This window comes from Mirounga angustirostris, unplaced genomic scaffold (genome assembly GCF_029215605.1).
Source record: "Mirounga angustirostris isolate CCGP_5_RB_7025 unplaced genomic scaffold, mMirAng1.0.hap1 SCAF_5, whole genome shotgun sequence".
In the NCBI taxonomy this organism is placed as follows: domain Eukaryota; kingdom Metazoa; phylum Chordata; class Mammalia; order Carnivora; family Phocidae; genus Mirounga; species Mirounga angustirostris.
The window spans coordinates 97,163,158-97,185,577 of NW_026991713.1; the positions used below are offsets into that span (position 1 = coordinate 97,163,158).

At 41.4% G+C, this 22,420-nt stretch overlaps 1 protein-coding gene across 1 annotated transcript in view; it reads left to right on the forward strand.

The window, feature by feature from the left end:
* Nucleotides 1–22,420, forward strand: part of ANO2 (anoctamin 2) — a 363,940-nt gene that overhangs the window by 187,954 nt on the left and 153,566 nt on the right. Inside the window, exons 13-14 of the mRNA XM_054507219.2 lie at nt 1,354–1,436; nt 7,244–7,354. Coding sequence (XP_054363194.1) covers nt 1,354–1,436; nt 7,244–7,354 — 194 coding nt within the window. The remainder of the gene's footprint in view (nt 1–1,353; nt 1,437–7,243; nt 7,355–22,420) is intronic.

Genomic DNA, 22,420 nt, shown 5'->3' on the forward strand with positions numbered 1-22,420 from the left:
AAGGCCCTGAGCACTTCATGCCTCGTATTGTAGCTATTTACAGTCTTTCCCTATAGACTGTCGACAGTTTGAGAGCAAAATCCACATTAGATTCACCTAATCTCTCTGATGATGTCTAGAATGGTGTTTTGCGTATTACAGATACCTTAGTTGGGCCCAGTTCTTTTTGCAGGATTGGAAGTTTATTCCAGCTTGCTCAAAGAACAAGAGAGGTGTTATAAGAAAACCAGAAGCAAGCTCCTGGATGCAGGTAATGAAAGGGAGCCAGGCCTCTGGGGGACTGGAGCTAGAGGAGCTCTCTGAAATCTTGGCCCTTTCTCCTTTCAGGTGCTGCATGGTTCATCCCAATTCTGCTTCTCTTTGTATCTCTTAGTTCCAGTTTTCAAAAGAGAGGACCGTATGGTCCATCAGCAGGCTCTGGATGAGGTGTTCAGTACTGGTGTAATGAGCCTCTGCTGTCGAGTGGAGGGTGCTGGTTCTCCTTGGAGCATGTTGGGCGGCCCTTCAAGGGGCTGAGGGTGGAGCAGGCAGACTGACTGGCATGTGGGTATGGGAGGCACTCAGCAGCTACTTGCTAAACAAATGGAAGCCTGGGTGAATGCCCCTAGGGGGGAATACTCTTGTCGGCCACATGCCACTGGGCTTGGAAGGCTGAGACACTGAAGTCAGGTGGTACATAACCTCAGGACAGGATAGCTGGGGCCCAGAGAAGGGATGTGGTACTGGAGACAGAAAGAAAGATGGGAGGGCGCCTGGGTGGCTCAGTCGTTAGGCATCTGCCTTCAGCTCAGGTCATGATCCCAGGGTCCTGGGATCGAGTCCCACATCGCGCTCCCTGCTTGGCGGGAAGCCTGCTTCTCCCTCTCCCATTCTTCCTGCTTGTGTTCCCTCTCTCACTGTTAAAAAATAAACAAAAAATCTTTAAAAAAAAAAGAAAGAAAGATGGGAGAAAATGAGTGAGAACTCTGAGGAAGGTGCAGGAAGAAAGAATGTATGTGTAGGGAAGATGAGCTTTGTCAAAAAAGACTATAGATCCTTCCATACTTGTTTTCTTCATCTTTCCATCCTTCCTTCATTTCTTGAGATCACTGTTTGCCCTCTTCTCAAAACCTAGAAATGGGGAGGGGTGCATGCATCTGTGTGTGCTGGTGTGTCTCCTTTACGTGTATCTATTGGGCTCTTAAAGGATGTGCAATAGTTTGAGCAGTTCCAGCTAGAAGTAGGAGGAAGGGAATAAATGCTTTAAAGAGAGTCCCTAAATTTGAAATCTCAGGTTTATCCTCCACCTCCATTGGTGAACCCAAAGGGTACTCAAAATCCACTCTTTAATAGAATTTTTTCTTTCTCTTTAAGCTACCATGTTTCTTGAAAACTGGAAGAGATTACAGATGCGGCTGGGCTACTTCTGGGACCTGACTGGTATAGAAGAGGAAGAAGTGAGTTCCCTTGCATACTTCTCTGGGTCCTTGCTTGGTTTCACCCTGCAAATAGATCTTCATGAGTGAGATGACCACTTACATTTGCTGTCACATCAGGCAGTCCCTGGCTTCATGGTCTTAATCATGGTTGATATGCACTCTTCTCTTGAGACATTGGACCTGATGGGCAGTCAGATGTCCTAGGGACCCTCTCTGGAAAAAGAGATGGCACAAGAGAAAAGCCTTTGTGGTACCTCCCATTTCATGGGTACATGAAGCCAGAGAGTAGGACTCACTCTCATGTAACCCAGAGCATGCATCTGTCAGAATGCCTCTGTAAGCCTGCTGAGGGTGAAGGGAGAGGTATGGGTGCCAGATGCTGATTGCCTTTGATGCGTGTGGAAGAAGAAAGAACCACTGAACTATTACAGTGTAAGCCAGTACAGCATGGGTGAAACTAGAGGATGAGCTAAGGGCAAAGGGTAGGTTCTTCTAGAAGGTTCTTCTCTAGTTTTATGGACAGATGATATTTGAAGGTTGAAAACAAATCAGCCTTCCCTCTGGGCTCTTATGAGAACTAGGGCCCCAGTCCTGATGTTGGTGAGCTGGCAATGAGTAGTGAGTGCATGGTTACTCACAGTTCTTATCTATTCCCACTTGCCACCACTGACTGAACAGTAGATGTGAATATTGGATAGGGGCTCCTGGTAGTGTGGACATTGTCGATGAGGTGCTGGGGACAGTGTCTAGAAAGACCAGGAGGTACTTGCATTTGCCTGAGGACTCACTTGCAAAGGCTGGCCACAAGCATAGTGGCGGCTACATGGAAAGCATGCCTTTTCTGGATTCTCCCACAGTAACTGATGTGCTTCGTCTTAGCCTGGGGATCGCTGGCTTTGTGGCCCTGATGTTTTATGGCCAAACAAGGAAATCCCCAATTTAGGCTTGTTCTCAAGCCTGTGTGGCTCCACATGTCTGTCTTATGGTGTCATTTCTTCTCCTTGATGCTCTAATTGAGCAGGGGGGCATTCCATCCCCAAGCATTGAGTGCGTGTGCTCATTGTGTTCCAGGCCTGTGCATTAAACGTATGCCTGGAGACTAATGGTATCATGGGTTCTGTGGCAGATCAGAGAACGTCCACATGGATTCTACCTTCAGGGAGGATACAAATTAAGAGGATAAGCATAATAATGAAGGCAATTGCATTTCTTGGGAATTAATGGCCAAATGAGTGCTTCCAATAGAAAGTGCTATAGAAGTGGGACTGTAGGGGTGATCTGGTTGGGACATCCTTGTCCTATGGGTTCCATTTGCTTTAGCAAAGGGAGAGAGAGAAAGAGAGTTGTGGCTGGGTGTGGAGAAGCAGGAGCCCTTGCTCTCCTAATGCAGGGCCTAGCATGTCTCCCAAGAAGAGAAGAAGACACATCGTGACATCCAAGCCTGCATGGGGCCAGAGATGAGCTAAGTGTGTCTGCTAAGGAGAGCTGAGGAAGCCAGCAAGTCTCTGCTGGAGAGGAGGTGTAAACACACTCACACAGAGAAAGCGATCGGTTATGACTTGAGGCCCTCAAGAATCTCAGTCACAGGCCCCTGGCAGGGCTGGCAGGATAATCCATTTTGTTTCTATAGCCAGGTTTCCTGTTTTCTAATTAACCCAGAGATCAGTGGTAAGTTCACGGGTAGTACATGATTTCAGGAACTCGTGTGTAGGCTGGGAGTGGTCTGGCCAAGACTGGTTTACCTGTGCCACAAGGAGAGGTTCCTTATGGGCTCTGGTCACTCCTGATGGGTCAGGTGACTGCAAGGCGGCTTGCTTCTACAGCATGGTTGGTGTGCCCTGGGTCAGGCATGGTTGAGACGAAGGGAGGACAGCCTTGTCTTTTCCTTTAATGTACTTATATTTCGAAGTAGGATATTAAATGCACTTTAAATTCAGTTCAATCTGAAGAGTCTCTGAGCATCTCCAAAGGATTCCATTCGGCTAGGGTGCTTTCTGGTCTCTAAATATTTAGAATATGATGGTGAATATGTGAGAGAAATTTCTTCTGGCTAAAGTAGCCAGGAAGGGTTGAACGAGTGGGGTGCCTCAAGTTCAGGTTGTAAGCCAGGGAGAAGTGGTAGGATGCTGGAGACGGTTTTCTTTCAGGGTAGGGAAGGACATGCACAACCAAATCCAAGCTCCACTTCCTGGGTCCGTGTGGCCCCTGCCTAAGGGGGTCTTCGTGTGGAACCAGGAGGGCCATCTCGAGGGACTTACTAAACGACTCTTTGGATCCTGTTCTTGCTGAAGGGATGCCTGCCAGACCTCCAGAGTCTTTTGCTCTGAAGTGGGACAATCTTCAGCTCAGTGGGCCTCACTTGCCTGATTAGCTTCTGTCAGTCAGGCCCCAGGTGTTCCTCCTAGAGGGTGCCCTTGTCTGAACATAGATGTCCTCCCCTCCATCTCTCTCCCATCTCTTGTCTTTCATATCAAGCTTTAGGTGTCCTACATAGCTTTCTATCACACAGGAAGCAAAATCCTCTACCTCCCTTTCTGACAGTACATGTCATTCTCCTCCTTGCTCAGACCTTCCAGCCACATAGACCTTCAGTCTCTTCCTAGCTCATTCTAGTCTTTGCACTGGCTGTTCCCTCTGCTTAGAATGTTCCAATCTCCACATGGCCTATCCCTTCTTGGCTTTTCCATCCCAGCCAAAACATTACCCTCCTCAGACAGGCCTTCCCTGAATCCCCATTTGGAAGCAGCCATCCTGTTTTATTTCTTCTGTTGTTCTTATCCCTAGCTGCTGGTTTCTTACTTCTCCCTGGCTTACAACCTGAACTTGAGGCACCCCACTCGTTCAACCCTTCCTGGCTACTTTAGCCAGAAGAAATTTCTCTCACATATTCACCATCGTATTCTAAATATTTAGAGACCAGAAAGCACCCTAGCCGAATGGACTCCTTTGGAGATGCTCAGAGACTCTTCAGATTGAACTGAATTTAAAGTGCATTTAATATCCTAGTTCGAAATATAAGTAATATATAAGAAAATATAATATCCTAGTTCGAAATATCACCTGACTCTCAGGTGATACATTGTGTGGGCTTTTCCAAGTTTCTTTTTTTTTTTTTTTAAAGATTTTATTTATTTATTTGAGAGAGAGAATGAGAGACAGAGAGCACGAGAGGGAAGAGGGTCAGAGGGAGAAGCAGACCCCCCTGCTGAGCAGGGAGCCCGATGTGGGACTCGATCCCGGGACTCCAGGATCATGACCTGAGCTGAAGGCAGTCGCTCAACCAACTGAGCCACCCAGGCGCCCTCCAAGTTTCTTGTGTGTTTGTTTGCTTATTGTCACCTTCCTCCACTTAAAGATAAGCTCAAGCTCCACTGTGGCCTCAGAGCCTGGAAAAAAGTGTAGAGCGCAGTAGGAGCTTGAAAACTCTTCGATGAAGACATTTATTGAATGAATCTCTGGGTTTACCTCTTTAGATCAGAGAAGGCTGGTCCTGAGCTGGCCTGGGGACTTCCTTTAGCCGGCTCCTGAGGAGACCAACCAGGTAGAAGTAGCTTTGGGAAGTATTTCTCAGAGTCTAGATGGGAGGGGATATGTATTTGTGATTATTTTGCATCAGACCACCAATCCAGAGAGGCTGTGTATGAGAAACATCAGGAATAAGGAGGACCCGCCCGAGGCTGGGTACACTGGAGCAGCCCACACAGGGGCTGGATTCTGCTCTGACCAGGAGCTCAGTTGTCCAGCTCCCTGCCTTTGAGGAATTCTGTAACCTCACCCGACCTTCTTGGCCACAAACAGATAGATCCTTGTCTGACCTGCTTCAGCTGGAATGCAGAACAGCCTAAGACTCTGTTTTGAGAGTCTTGGACTCCTGTTTATGTGGCAAGAATGCTCAACTTGTTCTAAACAGGTGAGGGGTTCTGAATGGTGGCCCAGCGTGGGGTGAGGTGGGCCAGCCACAACTAGAGGGATGCGAGGACACATCTCTGTGTGATGTCATGGCATGTCTTTGGAAAGTCAGAGGCAGGTCAAGAGCAGCCTCCTAGTCAGTAGGGAGAGTTCCTCAGCCCTTTTGCAGGGTATGAAAGGTAGAAACAACTTTAGCTTGAGGGGGTTTAGAATCCACATTATGGTACTCACCAAAAAGATACTGCTATATTTTTTTTAATGAAAATCTTGCATGGAAATAATATAAATGAAAAGTGACCGGATTTCAGGGGCCATGGAGGACAACTTCAAACCAAATTTCTCAAAGTATTCCTATAGGATGTTCATTGTTGGAGGCAAAAGGATTTTTACAAGAAATAGTGGGTTTAAAAACATTAAGCAAGTGTCTTCAAAGTAGAACTTTTCAGAGCTTCTAATATGCTCATTGTGACTCTCAGGTGATACATTGTGTGGGCTTTTCCAATCTCTTAACCACTGGTATCCTTTTTTACCTACAACTCTTTTAGTACACACATTAGGAAATGATGTGTTGGAGAATGGATGAAGGTGAGAGACAAAATCAGTGAGCTTCACAAGCATTTAGAGATTTCTGGGTGCTACATGGTGCTAATTAAGACAGATTAGGTTGCAGACCCTCATATTGATATAAAAAGACTCACATGAAAACAGCTAGGAAATAATAAAAGAAAAATACATAATTAAGAACTGCATGTGCTATAAGCTATAAAATTCTAGGCTACTCGAGAGGGAGGAGACTCCACCAGGTATGCCATAGCAGGAAGTTGTGGAAGGGGTGGGGCTGATGCATCTTTGGAGATTGGCAGTGATGGGATGACTTAAAACCCTTGAATAGCATCACCTCCTGTTCTATTGGTTATGTTTATAAGCCACATGCATGGTTTTTCCTCTCCAGTATCATGACATGTACTGGGAAAGCCAAAGACTGGTCAAGAGCCTAGCTTATTAGCTTTTGGAAACTCTGATGTGTGAGCAGTGGTAAAGAAATGTGTGTTCTCTGAGTCAACTGTGAGCCAGCGCCTGAATCCTTGCCTAGGAGTTATCGATAAATGCTACAGGAGGAACATGAAATCCTCACACCTGTAGGTATTCGTCCTTGGATGCTGCAGGGAAAACCTGCCAATGAGACCAGGTGTACACTGTTAAATTCTCTTTGAAGTAAGTCATGCATTTTCCTGCTTCAGCATCTGCATTGATTTGACCGTAGTCCTCTTGATTAGTTAGGTGCTCTTTCCTGTGCCTGGTGACTCACTATTCACGTTTGTATTGCTGAATGGCTCAGTAATATCTCTTGAGTATTGGTGTACTTGCCAATGAGTTACTCACCTAGGCTGTACAGGAAACAGGTTCAGGCAAGTGAGTTTTAAGATTCCCTGTGGCTATCTTTAACTTTGATGTTTATTGGTTGCCATTTTAGCTTTCAGAATAATGGAGCAGGAAGAAGTTTTGTCGTTGCCCTAACTCCCAGCTGTGGGGCACATCTGTTTCTCTAGCTGGGATTTGGCTCACTGAAACTTACAGTTTGAGGTATGAGGATAGTTAGGATGACCAGACGCTTCTGTTTGTATCAGTTGCCCAGTTAACGTTTCCTCTCTCCTTTCTCAACACCGGTCCCATCCCCAGGAACGTGCACAGGTTTGGTTTTCAGTGTGGTAACAACTGTTGTGTGTCCCCTCTCTCTCCTGCACATTGTGTTTCTGGTCTAGACTCCTTGTGATCGTGTGTGGTGTAACAGTTCATGTCTAATAGCATTTGATCCTAAGTCCTGACTATTGTACTTGTGGTGTCTGGTTATAACCCATAGGCCAGGGTCACTCTTCTGCCTGTTTACTAACTATGCATTGACTCTTGGGTTTTAGGAACACTCCCGGCCTGAGTATGAAACCAAAGTTCGAGAGAAAATGTTGAAGGCAAGTGGCAAGTCGGTTGTCCAGAAATTGGGTACCAATATGACAGAGAATGAAGAAGAGGTAAGATGCAGGCACTTGCTGCTCGCTGTCTCCTTTATTTCTTAAGATCCTGTTGTCATCTCATTTGGAGTGCCTTCATGGACAGAGACTAGACTGGGAGATGGGGTTGATGGGAATGGGACAGGAGGGAATGATTCATGACACTTCCTGTTGACCTGCACTCAGAGTTTATGGGGAGCAGGGTTTTGCCGTAACTTGATTTATCTCTCTTTCCTGGGTGGCAGTGTCTAGACAAAATGGGAGAGCAGGTTGGAGAAGAAAGAAAGAAACAGTTTCTGGGCCAGTTCCTCCAGACTCCATCACCTAAATATCTAATAACGATACTATACCAACTAGCACGAGGGCAGATAACCTTTGTCGAATGCTTGCTCCAGGCTAGATGCTGTTCTCAGTGCATTATATTATTTTATTCTCACAATAAATTTAGGAGGCTGGCACTCTTGTTAGGTAAATGAAAACTAATGAAAAAAGTTATGTTCATAGCTTAAGTCAGTTGCCAGAGGTCACCCAGCCCGTAAATGGTGAGTGGATCTGGGATTGCAACCCCAGTCCATCTCTGACAGTCAGTGCATCTAACCAATATGCAATACTGCCCTTCCAGTGCAAAGAAGGAGTCCAAGCAAGAAATGGATCTTCAGGCTGGCAGAGGCAAATTCATGCCTATGCTCACTTGAGCTACTCATAGAATGTTCCTTATATTTCATTTTATCTGGGTGGGCCTTCACAAGTAGGAATGTGATGGTGAGCATGTCTTCTAAGTCCTATTTCTGAGTTTTAGGGTGGCATTCAGACATTAAAACAGAGCTTCAGAATCTGTGCTGTGATCTGTAAATACTCATAACGTGCGTGAGCCGGGGGTACGGAGTGGGGGGCTCCTCTTTGGCACCGCCTGTCTCCTCTGAGCGCCACCCGGCTTTGAAACCAAGTGTGTGTGTGTGTGTGTGTGTGTGTGTGTGTGTGTGTGTGTGTGTGTTTATGTCTTTCCTAATCTGGCTCCTGAAAAAAAATCAACAAGATTGGAAATCTGTTGTTTTTGCATGTGTCTTTTCTCCATCTTGGATTTGAATTCAAATTTCATTTAATTTTACATTCTTAAAGTTGGAACCATTCATGTTAACATGCAAATTTATTCAAGCACCAAAACAGAAGAATGTGGTGTTTTTGAGCCCAGAACATTGGCTTTTTTTCTTCTTTCTCTCTCTCTCTCTTTTTTTTTTCTCTTAAAGAAAACAGGACTTAAACAGAAGAGAAGGAGGGTGGCCCTCTGAGTTTTTTTTTTTTTTTTTTTTCTAGACGAAAAGTAAGTCCAAGACCACCAATTATTCGGGGAAATAATGAATTCATTCTTAGGAAAGCCTAATCATCACCACCACCCTCATTAGAAAGCAAGCATTCTGTGTTCTGTCAGCTTCGGCAACTCCAGGCAACCTTCTTTCTCCACCCCAGAGCAATATACAATGGATAATTTTATGGAAATCACATGTAACTTTTATTGACCACTGACTCATTTAATTTTAATTCCATAGACGGGAATGCCAAGGAGCTGGAATTGCGTACATTGAAGCTGTGGTTCTAATATAAATTTTGCTTGGATTTATATGCATGATAGGTCACATAACTTTCAGGAACCATGAATAATTGAAAAACATCTGAATGCATTATGAATGATACATATGTTTATGTTTTAGCATTCAACATCTATTTCCATTACACTGTCTAGAATCCAAAGCTCAAAGCATCTAATGTCTTATGGGCACTGGGGAGAAAATGACCTTCCCAGTTGAGCAGTGCAAGATGAAAATGGCCTGGAATTTGATTGTCAACATCCTTCTTGTGTTCCCTCCATTCTGTTAATACTGTAAATATTCTGTTCTTGCTGTAAATCTAGCCAAAGGTGGGAGATGATGGGAGAAGCACATGTTGCTATCTGATGGGAGGGATGCTGCTCTTGCCTCTGGGAAGAGTTGAAGTCAATGCCTATGGCATAACATGGCTCTGGGGGCACCCTCATGTGTGGGATATCTAGGAAAGGCACCTTCTGCTGGGGAATAGACAGGGACTAAGACCCAAAGTCTAGCTGGTGGTCTTGGATATACGTCTTTCATCATCTTGGCTCTGCCTTCACTGTGACCTTCATGCTGCATATCCCCACCTCTCCTGACTTTCCTTCCTTGTAGATGATTATCTACCATTTATTGAGACCCAGATCCATATGGGAATTTGCCAAAGATCACATAACTTGTGGGGAAGCTGGTAGTCAAACTCAGCTTCACTTGATCCCCAAGGCCCATTGCTCTTATATATTTTTTTAAGTTTGAAGGTACCGAGCCCATTTTTAAAAACAGCTCAGACCATAAAATTCACCCATTTAAAATCTACAATTCATTAGTTTTTGGTATATTCGCAGATTTATGCAGCCATTTCCATCATCTAAGTTTAAAGTATTTTTATCACTCCCAAAAGAAATCTTCTACCCAGCACTTACCAAGCTCTGGGAAACAATTATCTACTTTTCGTTTCTATGGATTTACCTATTCTGGACTTTCATGTCAGTGGAATCATACAAAATGTGGTATTTATCTTCTTTCATTTGGCAAAATATTCTCATGATTCATCCATGTTTTAGCTACATTGGTACTTAATTCTTTTTTATTGCCAAATAATGTTCCATATTGTGGATATACTTCATTTATGACTTGATGGACATCTGGATGGCTTCTACTTTTTGGCTATTATGAATAATGGTGCTATGAATATTTGTGTACAAGTTTTTGTGTGGATGTATGTTTTCATTTCTCTTGGATATATACATAAGAGTAGAATTACTGGGTCTCATGGTAGCTGCATATTTAATACTTTGAAGAACTGCCGTACTATTTCCCAAAGTAACCATGCCATTTTACATTATTATTTTTTAAAGATTTATTTATTTATTTTAGAGAGAGAGAGAGAGAGCGTGAGTGCATGCATGAGCGCACAGGGATGGGGGAGGGGCAGAGGGAGAGGGAGAGAGAGAATCTGAAGCAGACTCCCCACTGAGCATGGATCCTGATGTGAGGCTCGATCTCATGACCCTGAGATCATGACCTGAGCCAAAACCAAGAGTGGGATGCTCAACCAACTGAGCCACCCAGGCACCCCCCATTTTACATTCTAACCAAACAATGTATGAGGGCACTAGTTTCTCCACATCTTGGCAACACTTGCTGTTATCTTTTTTATTTTATCCATCTTAGTTGTGTGAAGTGGCATTTCATTGTGGTTCTTTTTAGCATATCCCTAATGACTAATGGTGTTGAACATCTTTTCATGTGCTTATTGGTTATTTGTATGCCTTCTTTGGAAAAGTGCCTATTTAGATTCTGTGCTCATTTTTTAAATTGTTTTTTTATGATTGTGTAATAAGAGTTATTTACATAATCTGAATACCTATCCCTTATATGATATGATTTACAAATATTTTCTCCCATTTATGGATTATTTTTTTCATTTTATTGATATAATTCAAAGCTCAAAAGTTTTTTGTTGTAATTCAACTTGTATGTATTTCCTTTTGTCACTTGTGCTTTTGTGTCATATCTAAACAACCATTGCCTAGTTCAGTGTCATAGAGATAGACTCCTAGGTTTTCTTCTAAGAGATTTATGGTGTTAACTCTTACATTTTAGGTGCATGATCCGTTTTGAATTGATTTTTCTGTATGATGTAACTAAGGGGTCCAAATTCTTTTTTTTTTTTTTTTGCATGTAGATATTCAATTGTCCTAGGACCCTTAGTTGAAAGACTGTTTTCCCCATTGAATTATATTGACACCCTCATCAAAAATCTATTTACCATAAATGTAAGAGTTTATTTCTGGACACTCTGTTCTATTCCATTAATCTATATATCTGTCCTTATACCAGTGCCACATTGTCTTAATTACTACACCTGTGTAATGAGGTTTGAAATTGGGAATGTAACTTTGACTTTGTGCTTCTTTTTCAAAATTGTTTTGACAATTCTGGGTGTCTTGCATTTCCATATGAATTTCATGACCAGCTTGTCAATTTCTGCAAAAAAACCAAGCTAGGATTTTTGATAGGGATTGAGTTGAATCTGTAGATTAATTTAGGAAGTATTTAAAGTCTTATAATCTATGAACATGGTATATCTTTTTATTTAGATCTTTTTTAGTTTCTTTCAACAGTGTTTTATATTTTCAGTGTACAAGTCTTTTACATATTTTGTTGAATTTGTTTATAAGTATTTTATTCCTTTTGATGCTATTGCAAATGTAATTGTTTTCTTAATTTCAATTTTTCATTGTTCATTGTGAGCATATAGAAATACAATTGATTTTTTTAAAAAGATTTATTTATTTATTTTAGAGAGAGAGAGAGCATGCCAGTGAGCACAGGAAGGGGCAGAGGGCAAGGGAGAGAGAAACTCCAACAGACTCTTCTTTGAGCTTGGAGCCTGACACGGGCCTCAATCCCATGACCCTGAGATCATGACCTGAGCCGAAACCAAGAGTCAGACGCTCAACCAACTGTGCCACCTATGGGCCCCTTGATTTTTTTGTATATTGATTTTGTATCCCATAGCTTTGCTGAACTCATTTTTTAATTCTAATAGTTTTTAGTGAATTCCTTAGGATTTTCTATTTATAAAATCATGTCATCTGTGAATAGAGATAGTTTTATATCTTCCTTCCCCAATCTGGATGCATTTTATTTCTTTCTCTCCCTCTCTCTCTCTCTCTCCTTTTTTTCCAGCTAATTGCCCTGACTAGAATCTCTTGTACAATGTTGAATAGAAGTGATGAGAGCAGACTTTCTTGTCTTGTTCTTGATCTTAGGAGAAGAAAAAAATTAGCCTTTCACTGTTAAGTATGATGTTAGCTGTGGCCAGTTGCTTTTTTTTCTCTCTTTATAAGGCTTCCCAGAGAACAATTTACATCACATCAACATGATACTGATATGAAACATTCTGTATTGTAATGAGGTGGTAACTACATGTCCACATTGGGGAGGAACAATATGGTATGTCCCAAGGTTGGCAGGGTCATGGTACTCTCATCAGGTAGCTGAAGTTTTCTCTGGGCCTCTTCTGCTTCAGGGGTCACATTAGGAGAGTGGATTATAGCCTCTGCAGTTCTGAAAGTTGGTGACTTTCTTTATTTATGTGAGAGATGATGTTGGTCATTAGCCCAGAACTTTGGGGCATAGACTGTCTCTTATTTGTCTTAGATGTTGTTAATTTGGATATTCTTACAACTATTTTTCTTATATATGCCTTTTAAAAAAGTTTTTATTTAAATTCCAGTTAGTTAATTTACAGTATAATATTAGTTTCAGGTGTACAATATAGTGATTCAACACTTCCATGCAATACCTGATGCTCATCACAACAAGTGCACTCCTTAATCCCCATCACATACTTAACCCATCCCCCCACCCGCCTCCCCTCTGTAACCATCAGTTTGTTCTCTGTAAAGAATCTGTTTCTTGGTTTGCCTCTTCCTCTCTCTCTCTCTTTTCTTTTTTTTTTTTTTTACCATTTTGCTCATTTGTTTTGTTTCTTAAATTCCACATATGAATGAAATCATATGGTATCTGTCTTTCTCTGGCTGACTTACTTCACTTAGTGTAATACTGTGTAGCTCCATCCATGTCATTGCAAATGGCAAGGCTTCATTCTTTTTGATGGCTGAGTGATATTCCATTGCATATATACACCACATCTTTATCCATTTATCAGTCGATGGACATGTGGGCTGTTTCCATAATTTGGCTATTGTAGATAATGTTGCTATAAACATCAGGATACATGTATACCTTTGAATTAGTATTTTTGTATCCTTTGGGTAAATACCTTGTAGTGCAATTGCTAGATCATAGGGTGGTTCTATTTTTAACTTTTTGAAGAACCTCCATACTGTTTTTCAGAGTGGCTGCACCAGTTTGCATTCCCACCAACAGTGCAAAAGGGTTCCTTTTTCTCCACATCCTCACCAACGCTTGTTGTTTCTTCCATTTTTTATTTTAGCCTTTCTGACAGGTATGAAGTGACATTCATTGTAGTTTTGATTTGTATTTCCTTGATGATCAGTGATGTTAAGCATCTTTTCATGTCTGTTGGCCATTTGTATGTCTTCTTTGGAAAAATGTCTATTCATGTCTTTTGCCCATTTTTAATTGGTTTATTCATTTTGGGGATGTTGACTTTTATAAATTCTTTTTTTTTTTAATGATTAAAGAAGGCTTATTCCAGAAATATGAGTACGGTTTAGTATTTAAGTCCATTAATAGAATTTATCATATTAATAGATCTTTTTTTTTATTATGTTATGTTAGTCACCATACAATACATCATTAGTTTTTGATGTGGTGATCCATGATCCATTGTTTTCGTATAATACCCAGTGTTCCATGCAGTATGTGCCCTCCTTAATACCCATCCTCGGGCTAACCCATCCCCCCAAGGCCCTCCCCTCCAAAACCCTGTTTGTTTCTCAGAGTCCATGGTCTCTCATGATTCATCTCTCCCTCCGAGTCCCCTCTTCATTTTACCCTTCCTTCTCCTAATGTCCTCCATGCTATTCCTTATGTTCCACAAATAAGTGAAACCATATGATAATTGACTTTCTCTGCTTGACTTATTTCACTTAGCATAATCTCCTCCAGTCCCATCCATGTTGATGTAAAAGTGGGGTATTCATCCTTTCTGATGGCTGAGTAATATTCCATTGTATATATGGACCACATCTTCTTTATCCATTCATCTGTTGAAGGGCATCTTGGCTCTTTCCACAGTTTGGCTATTGCAGACATTGCTGCTATGAACATTGGGGTGCATATGGCCCTTCTTTTCACTACATCTGTGTCTTTGGGGTAAATACCCAGGAGTGCAATTGCTGGGTCATAGGGTAGCTCTATTTTTAAATTTTTGAGGCACCTGCACACTGTTTTCCAAAGTGGCTGTACCAACTTGCATTCCCACCAACAGTGTAAGAGGGTTCCCTATCTCCACAACCTCTCCAACATTTGTTGTTTCTTTCCCTGTCCATTTTTGCCATTCTAACTGGCGTAAGGTGGTATCTCAATGTGGTTTTGATTTGAATTTCCCTGATGGCTAATGATGATGAACATTTTTTCATGTGTCTGTTAGCCATTTGTATGTCTTCTTCAGAGAAGTGTCTTTTCATATCTTCTGCCCACTTTTTGACTTGATTATTTGTTTTTTGGGTTTTGAGTTTGAGAAGTTCTTTATAGATCTTGGTTACCAGCCCTTTATCTGTAGTGTCATTTGCAAATATCTTCTCCCATTCTGTGGGTTGCCTCTTTGTTTTGTTGACTGTTTCCTTTGCTGTGCAGAAGCTTTTTATCTTGATGAAGTCCCAAAAGTTCATTTTTGCTTTTGTTTCACTTGCCTTTGGAGATGTATCTTGAAAGAAGTTGCTGTGGCCGATGTCAAAGAGGTTACTGCCTATGTTCTCCTCTAGGATTTTGATGGGTTCCTGTCTCACATTGAGGTCTTTCATCCACTTTGAGTTTATCTTTGTGAATGGTGTTAGAGAATGGTCCAGTTTCATTCTTCTGCATGTGGCTGTCCAATTTTCCCAGCACCATTTATTGAAGAGACTGTCTTTTTTCCATTGCATGTTTTTTCCTGCTTTGACAAAGATTATTTGACCATAGAGTTGAGGGTCCATATCTGGGTTCTCTATTCTATTCCCTTGGTCTATATGTCTGTTTTTGTGCCAGTACCATGCTGTCTTGGTGATCACAGCTTTGTAATATAGCTTGAAATCAGGCAACGTGGTGCTCCCAGCTTTGTTTTTTGTTTTCAACATATCCTTGGCGAATCGGAGTCTTTTCTGATTCCATACAAATTTTAGGATTGTTTGTTCCAGCACTTTGAAAAATGTCATTGGAATTTTGATTGGGATGGCATTGAAGGTATAGATTGCTCTGGGTAGCATAGACATTTTAACAGTGTTTCTTCTTCTGATCCATGAGCATGGAATATTTTTCCATCTTTTTGTGTCTTCTTCAATTTCTTTTATGGGTGTTTTGTAGTTCCTAGAGTATAGATCCTTTACCTCTTTGGTTAGGTTTATTCCGAGGTATCTTATGGTTTTTGGTGCTATTGTAAATGGAATTGTTTCTCTAATTTCTCTTTCTACGGTTGCGTTGTTAGTGTATAAGAAAGCAACTGATTTCTGTGCATTGATTTTGTATCCTGCCACATTACTGAATTGCTGTATGAGTTCTAGTAATTTGGGGGTGGAGTCTTTTGGGTTTTCCACATAAAGTATCATGTCGTCTGCGAAAAGGGAGAGTTTGACTTCTTTGCCAATTTGAATACCTTTTATTTCTTTTTGTTGTCTGATTGCTGTTGCTAGGACTTCTAGTACTATGTTGAACAATAGTGGCGAGAGTGGGCATCCTTGTCGTCTTCCTGATCTTAAGGGAAAGGCTCTCAGCTTTTCCCCATTGAGGATGATATTCACTGTGGATTTTTCATAGATGGATTTTATGAACTTGAGGAATGTTCCCTCTATCCCTATACTCTGAAGAGTTTTAATCAGGAAAGGAACTTGTATTTTGTCAAATGCTTTTTCTGCATCAATTGAGAGGACCATATGGTTCTTCTCTCTCCTCTTATTAATGTGTTCTATCACATTAATTGATTTGCGAATGTTGAACCACCCTTGCATCCCGGGGATAAATCCCACTTGGTCATGGTGGATGATCCTTTTAATGTATTGTTGGATCCTATTAGCTAGGATTTTGTTGAGGATTTTGGAATCCATATTCATCAGGGATATCGGTCTGAAATTCTCCTTTTTGATGGGGTCTTTGCCTGGTTTGGGGATTAAGGTAATGCTAGCCTCATAGAATGAGTTTGGAAGTTTTCCTTCTGTTTCTGTTTTTTTGAAACAGCTTCAGTAGAATAGGTATTATTTCTTCTTTGAATGTTTGGTAGAATTCCCCAGGGAATCCATCAGGCCCTGGACTCTTGTTTTTTGGGAGGTTTTTGATCACTGCTTCAGTCTCGTTACCGGTTATTGGCCTATTCAGGCTGTCAATTTCTTCCTGTTTTAGTCTTGGCAGCTTATAGGTTTCCAGGAAGGCCTCCATTTCATGCAGATTGCTCAGTTTATTGGCATATAGTTGTTGATAATAATTTCTCATAATTGTTTCTATTTCCTTGGTGTTAGTCGTGATCTCTCCCCTTTCATTCATAGTTTTATTAATTTGGGTCCTTTCTCTTTTCTTTTGGATAAGTCTGGCCAGTGGTTTATCGATCTTATTAATTCTTTCAAAGAACCAACTTCTAGTTTCGTTGATCTGATCTACTGTGTTTCTGGTTTCTAATTCATTGATTTCTGCTCTAATTTTAATTATTTCTCTTCTAATGTGTGGCTTAGGCGTTGTTTGTTGCTTTTTCTCTAGTTCTTTAAGGTGTAGCGTTAGTTGGTGAATTCGGGATTTTTCTATTTTTTTGAGTGAGGCTTGGATGGCTATGTATTTCCCCCTTAGGACCGTCTTTGCAGTATCCCACAGGTTTTGATCCAGTGTATTTTCATTTTCATTGATTTCCATGAATTGTTTAAGTTCTTCTTTGATTTCTTGGTTGACCCAAACATTCTTGAGCAGACTGGTCTTTAGCTTCCAAGTGTTTGAATTTCTGCCACATTTTTTCTTGTGATTGAGTTCCAGTTTTAAAGCATTGTGGTCTGAGAATATGCAGGGAATAATCTCAATCTTTTGGTATTGGTTGAGACCTGATTTGTGACCCAGTATGTGGTCTATTCTGGAGAAAGTTCCATGTGCGCTCGAGAAGAATGAGTATTCTGTTGTTTTAGGGTGAAATGTTCTGTAAATATCTATGAGGTCCATCTGGTCCAATGTATCATTCAAAGCTCTTGTTTCCTTGTTGATTTTCTGCTTAGATGATCTGTCCATTGCTGAGAGTGGAGTATTGAGGTCTCCTACAATTAACGTATTGTTATCAATATGACTCTTTATTTTGGTTAACAGTTGGCTTATGTAGATGGCTGCTCTCATGATGGGGGCATAGATATTTACAATTGTTAGGTCTTCTTGTTGGATAGACCCTTTAAGAATGATATAGTGTCCTTTTGTGTCTCTAATTACAGACTTTAGTTTAAAATCTAATTTGTCTGGGGCGCCTGGGTGGCTCAGATGGTTAAGCGTCTGCCTTCGGCTCAGGTCATGATCCCGGGGTCCTGGGATCAAGTCCCGCATCGGGCTCCCTGCTAGGCGGGGAGCCTGCTTCTCTCTCTGCCTCTGGCTCTCTCTCTCTCTCTCTGACTCTCATGAATAAATAAATAAATAAATAAATAAATTTAAAATCTAATTTGTCTGATATAAGAATTGCTACCCCAGCTTTCTTTTGAGGTCCGCTGGCATGGAAGATAGATCTCCATCCCTTCACTTTCAGTCTGGATGTATCTTTAGGTTCAAAATGAGTCTCTTGTAGGCAGCATATGGATGGGTCCTGTCTTTTTATCCAATCTCAACCCTGTGCCGTTTTATGGGAGCGTTTAGGCCATTCACGTTGAGAGTGATTATTGAAAGATATGAATTTATTGTCATCTTGTTGCCTGTGAAGACCTTGTTTTTATAGATTGTCCCTGTAAATTTCTGTTGTATATCACTCTTGGGGTCTTTCTCCTTTTATAGAACCCCCCCTTAATATTTCTTGCAGGGGGGTGCCTGGGTGGCTTAGTCGTTAAGCGTCTGCCTTCGGCTCAGGTCATGATCCCAGGGTCCTGGGATTGAGCCCCGCATCGGGCTCCCTGCTCGGCGGGAAGCCTGCTCCTCCCTCTCCCACTCCCCCTGCTTGTGTTCCCTCTCTCGCTGTGTCTCTCTCTGTCAAATAAATAAAATCTTTAAAAAAAAATATTTCTTGCAGGACCGGCTTAGTGGTCACATATTCTTTCAGTTTCTGCCGGTCGTGGAAGCTCTGCATCTCTCCATCCATTCTCAATGAAAGCCTTGCCAGATAAAGTATTCTTGGCTGCATGTTCTTCTCATTTAGTACCCTGAATATGTCTTGCCAGGCCTTTCTGGCTTGCCAGGTCTCTGTGGATAGGTCTGACGTTATTCTGATGTTCCTCCCTCTGTACGTAAGGAATCTCTTCCCCCTAACTGCCCTTAAGATGGTTTCCTTGGTTCTAAGATTTGCAAGTTTTACTATTACATGCCGGGGTGTTGGCCTGTTTTCCTTGATCTTAGGAGGGGTCCTCTCTGCCTCTAGGACTCGAATGTTTGTTTCATTCCCCAGATTAGGGAAGTTCTCAGCTACGATTTGCTCAAATACATCTTCTAGTCCTCTCTCTCTCTCCACTGCCTCCAGGATTCCAATTATCCTGACATTGGAACGCTTCATGGTGTCACTTATTTCTCTGATTCTATTTTCATGGATTCTGAGTTGTTTTTCCCTGGCCTCCTCTTTTCCCTTTTTATCTATTATATTGTCTTCCAGGTCGCTTATTCCTTCTTCTGCCTCAGTTACCCTAGCTGTTAGATTATCTAGATTGGATTGGATCTCATTGATAGCATTTTTAAGTTCTGCCAGTTCAGCTTTCATTTCTGCCCTTAGAGACTCTATGTTGCCATTAATTGATTTCTCCATTCTAGCCATTGTCTTCACAATTGCTAGCCTGAATTCCCTCTCCGACATCTTGGTTATATCTGCATCCATTTGTAAATCTGCAGCAGAAGTCATAATCTCTGAGTCTTTTCCATTTTGGGGGCTCCCCCTCCTAGTCATTCTGTTGATGGGTGTTTGAGGGAATGTATAGAGTCCAAATTATTGACCAGAACCCAAGCAAGATGTACCTGTTTTCTTGGGACCTTAGGGTTGCTGGCCTCTTGTTTTCCCAGCCTGTCTTCTGCAGGAGGGGCCTGCCGCACTGTTACTCAGGCAACCCTGTTTGGGCGGAGTTGCCCTGCCCCCCTGTGGCGGGGGATGGGCTCAGCAGGAATCAGTTTTTGGGGCTTTTGTTCTCTGGCGGCTTTCCAGCCCTCTGCCTCAGAGCAGACAGACTGCAGTCTGTTCTTCAATGAGCTCTCCAGGCCACACCATCTCCGTTTCTGTCCGTGCTGCTATAAACTGGAGCGTCCTGGGTTGTGTGCCCCTCTGCAGTGCTCCCAGTCCTGCCTCCAGGTCGGGGCACGTCTCTGCCCTTTGTGCTTCTAAAACCACCAGCCGCTCCCAGTTCGGGCGCGTGCAACTCTGCTGCTCGGGGTTTCCGCCCCGGGGGGCTGCCCTAAAGTCCTTTCCCCACCACTACCGGTTTGCGAGTCTGTGCCCATCCCCAGCGCGTGAGGCTGTCGCTCACTGGCAGTGTAGGATCCCCACAGCCAGGCACCCTCCCGCTGCCGTTTATCCTCTGATATCTGCCCACAGAATCACGGCTCCCCGCTTCGTACCTCAAAACCAACCGCCTGTGATATTCTGTTTGTAGAGATCCAGATCTTCTTACATCTCAGGCTGGTTTTGTGGGTGCTCAGAGTGGTCTGGTAGATATCCAGCTCAATTCCGGGGACCAGTTGAAATAGGGTCCCCTATTCCTCCGCCATCTTTCCTTCCCCTCAACTCACATAAATTCTTTATATATTTTGGATACTAACCCTTTATTGAATATGTCATTTGCAATTATCTTCTCCCATTCAGTAGGTTGCCTTTTAGTTTTGTTGATTGTTTCTTTCAGTGTGCAGAAGCTTTTTATTTTGATGAAGTTCCAGTAGTTTATTTTTGCTTTTGTTTCCCTTGTCTCAGGAGACATATCTAGAGGGAAGTTGCTATAGCTGATTTCAAAGAGGTTACTGCCTCTGTTTTCCTCTAGGATTTTTATGGTTTCAGGTCTTTCATCCATTTTACACCTTTTTTTGTATATGGTGTAAGAAAGTGGTCCAGTTTCATTCTTTTGCATGTTGCTGTCCAGTTTTGGCAACATCATTTGTTAAAGAGATTGTCTTTTTTTCTATTGGATGTTCTTTCCTGTTTTGTCAAAGATTAATTGACCATATAGTTGTGGGTTCATTTCTGGATTTTCTATTCTGTTCTATTGATGGCTGTGTTTATTTTTGTGCTGGTACCATACTGTCTTGATTGCTATAGCTTTGTACTATAACTTGAAGTCTGGAATTGTGATGCCTCCAGCTTTGCTTGTCTTTTTCAAGATTGCTTTGGCTATTTGGGATCTTATGTGGTTCCATATAAATTTTAGGATTGTTCTAGCTCTGTGAAAAATGCTGTTGGTATTTTGATAGGGATTGCATTAAATGTGTAGATTGCTTTGGGTAATACAGACATTTTAACAATATTTGTTCTTCCAGTCCATGAGCATGGAATGTTTTTCCATTTCTTTGTGTTTTTCAATTTCTTTCATAAGTGTTTTATAGTTTTCAGAGTACAGGTCTTTTACCTCTTTGGTTAGCTTTATTCCTGGGTTATCTTACAGTTTTTGGTGTAATTGTAAATGGGGTTGATACCTTAATTTCTCTTTCTGCTGTTTCATTATTGGTATATAGAAATGCAGCAGATTACTGTACATTGATTTTGTATCCTGCAACTCTACTGAATTTGTTAATTAGTTCTAGTAGTTTTTTGGTGGAGTCTTTTGGGTTTCCTATATAGGGTATCATGTCATCTACAAATAGTGAAAGTTTCACTAATTTCTTGCTGATTTGGATGTCTTTTTATTTCTTTTTGTTGTCTGATTGCTGTGGCTAGGACTTCCAGTACTATGTTAAATAATAATGGTGAGAGTGGACATCCCTGTCTTGTTCCTGACTGCAGAGGAAAAGCTCTCAGTTTTTCCTAGATGATAATAGCTGTGGGTTTTTCATATATGGCCTTTATTATGTTGAGGTATGTTCCCTCTAAACCTACATTGTTGTGGGTTGTTATCATGAGTGGATGTTGTACTTTGTCAAATGCTTTTTCTGCTTCTATTGAAATGATCATATGGTTCTTATCTTTTCTTTTATTAAGGTGGTGTGTCACGTTGATTGACTTGGGAATGTTGAGCCACCCTTGTAACCCAGAAATAAATCCCACTTGACCGTGGTGAATGATTTTTTTAATGTACCGTTGGATTCATTTTGCTAGTATTTTGTTGAGAATTTTGGCACTGCTGTTCATCAGGGATAGTGGCCTGTAATTCTCTTTTTTAGTGGAGTCTTTGTCTGGTTTTGTTATCAGGGTAATGCTGGCCTCATAGAATGAATTTGGAAATTTTCCTTCCTTTTCTATTTTTTGGAATAGTTTGAAAAGAATGGATATTAACTCTTCTTTAAATGTTTGGTAGAATTACCCTGTAAAGCCATCTGGCCCTGGACTTTTGTTTGTTTGGAGTTTTCTCATTACTGATTCCATTTCTTTGCTGGTTATCAGTCTGTTCAAGTTTTCTATTTCTTCCTGTTTCAGTTTTAGTAGTTATGTGTTTTTAGAAATTTGTCTATTTCTTCATGGTTGTCTAATTTTTTGGCATATATTTTTTCATAATATTCTCTTATAATTGTATTTCTGTGGTGTTGGTTGTGATTTCTCCTCTCTCGTTTGTGATTTTATTTATTTGAGTCCTTTCTCTCTTGTTTTTTGATAAATCTAGCTACAGGTTTATCAGTTTTATTAATTTTTCAAAGAACCAGCTCCTGGCTTCATTGATCTGTTTTGCTGGTTTTTTTTTTTTTTTTAGTTTCTCTATCATTTATTTCTGCTCTAATCTTTTTTTTTTTTTTACCTTACTGGATTTTTTTTTTAATTTATTTTTTATTCTTATGTTAATCCCCATACATTACATCATTAGTTTTAGATGAAGTGTTCCATGATTCATTGTTTGTGCATAATACCCAGTGCAACATGCAGAATGTGCCCTCCTCAATACCCACCACCAGGCTAACCCATCCTCCCACCCCCCTTCCCTCTAGAACCCTGTTTGTTTTTCAGAGTCCATCGTCTCTCATGGTTCGTCTACCCCTCCGATTTCCCCCGCTTCATTCTTCCCCTCCTGCTACCTTCTTCTTCTTCTTTTTTTCT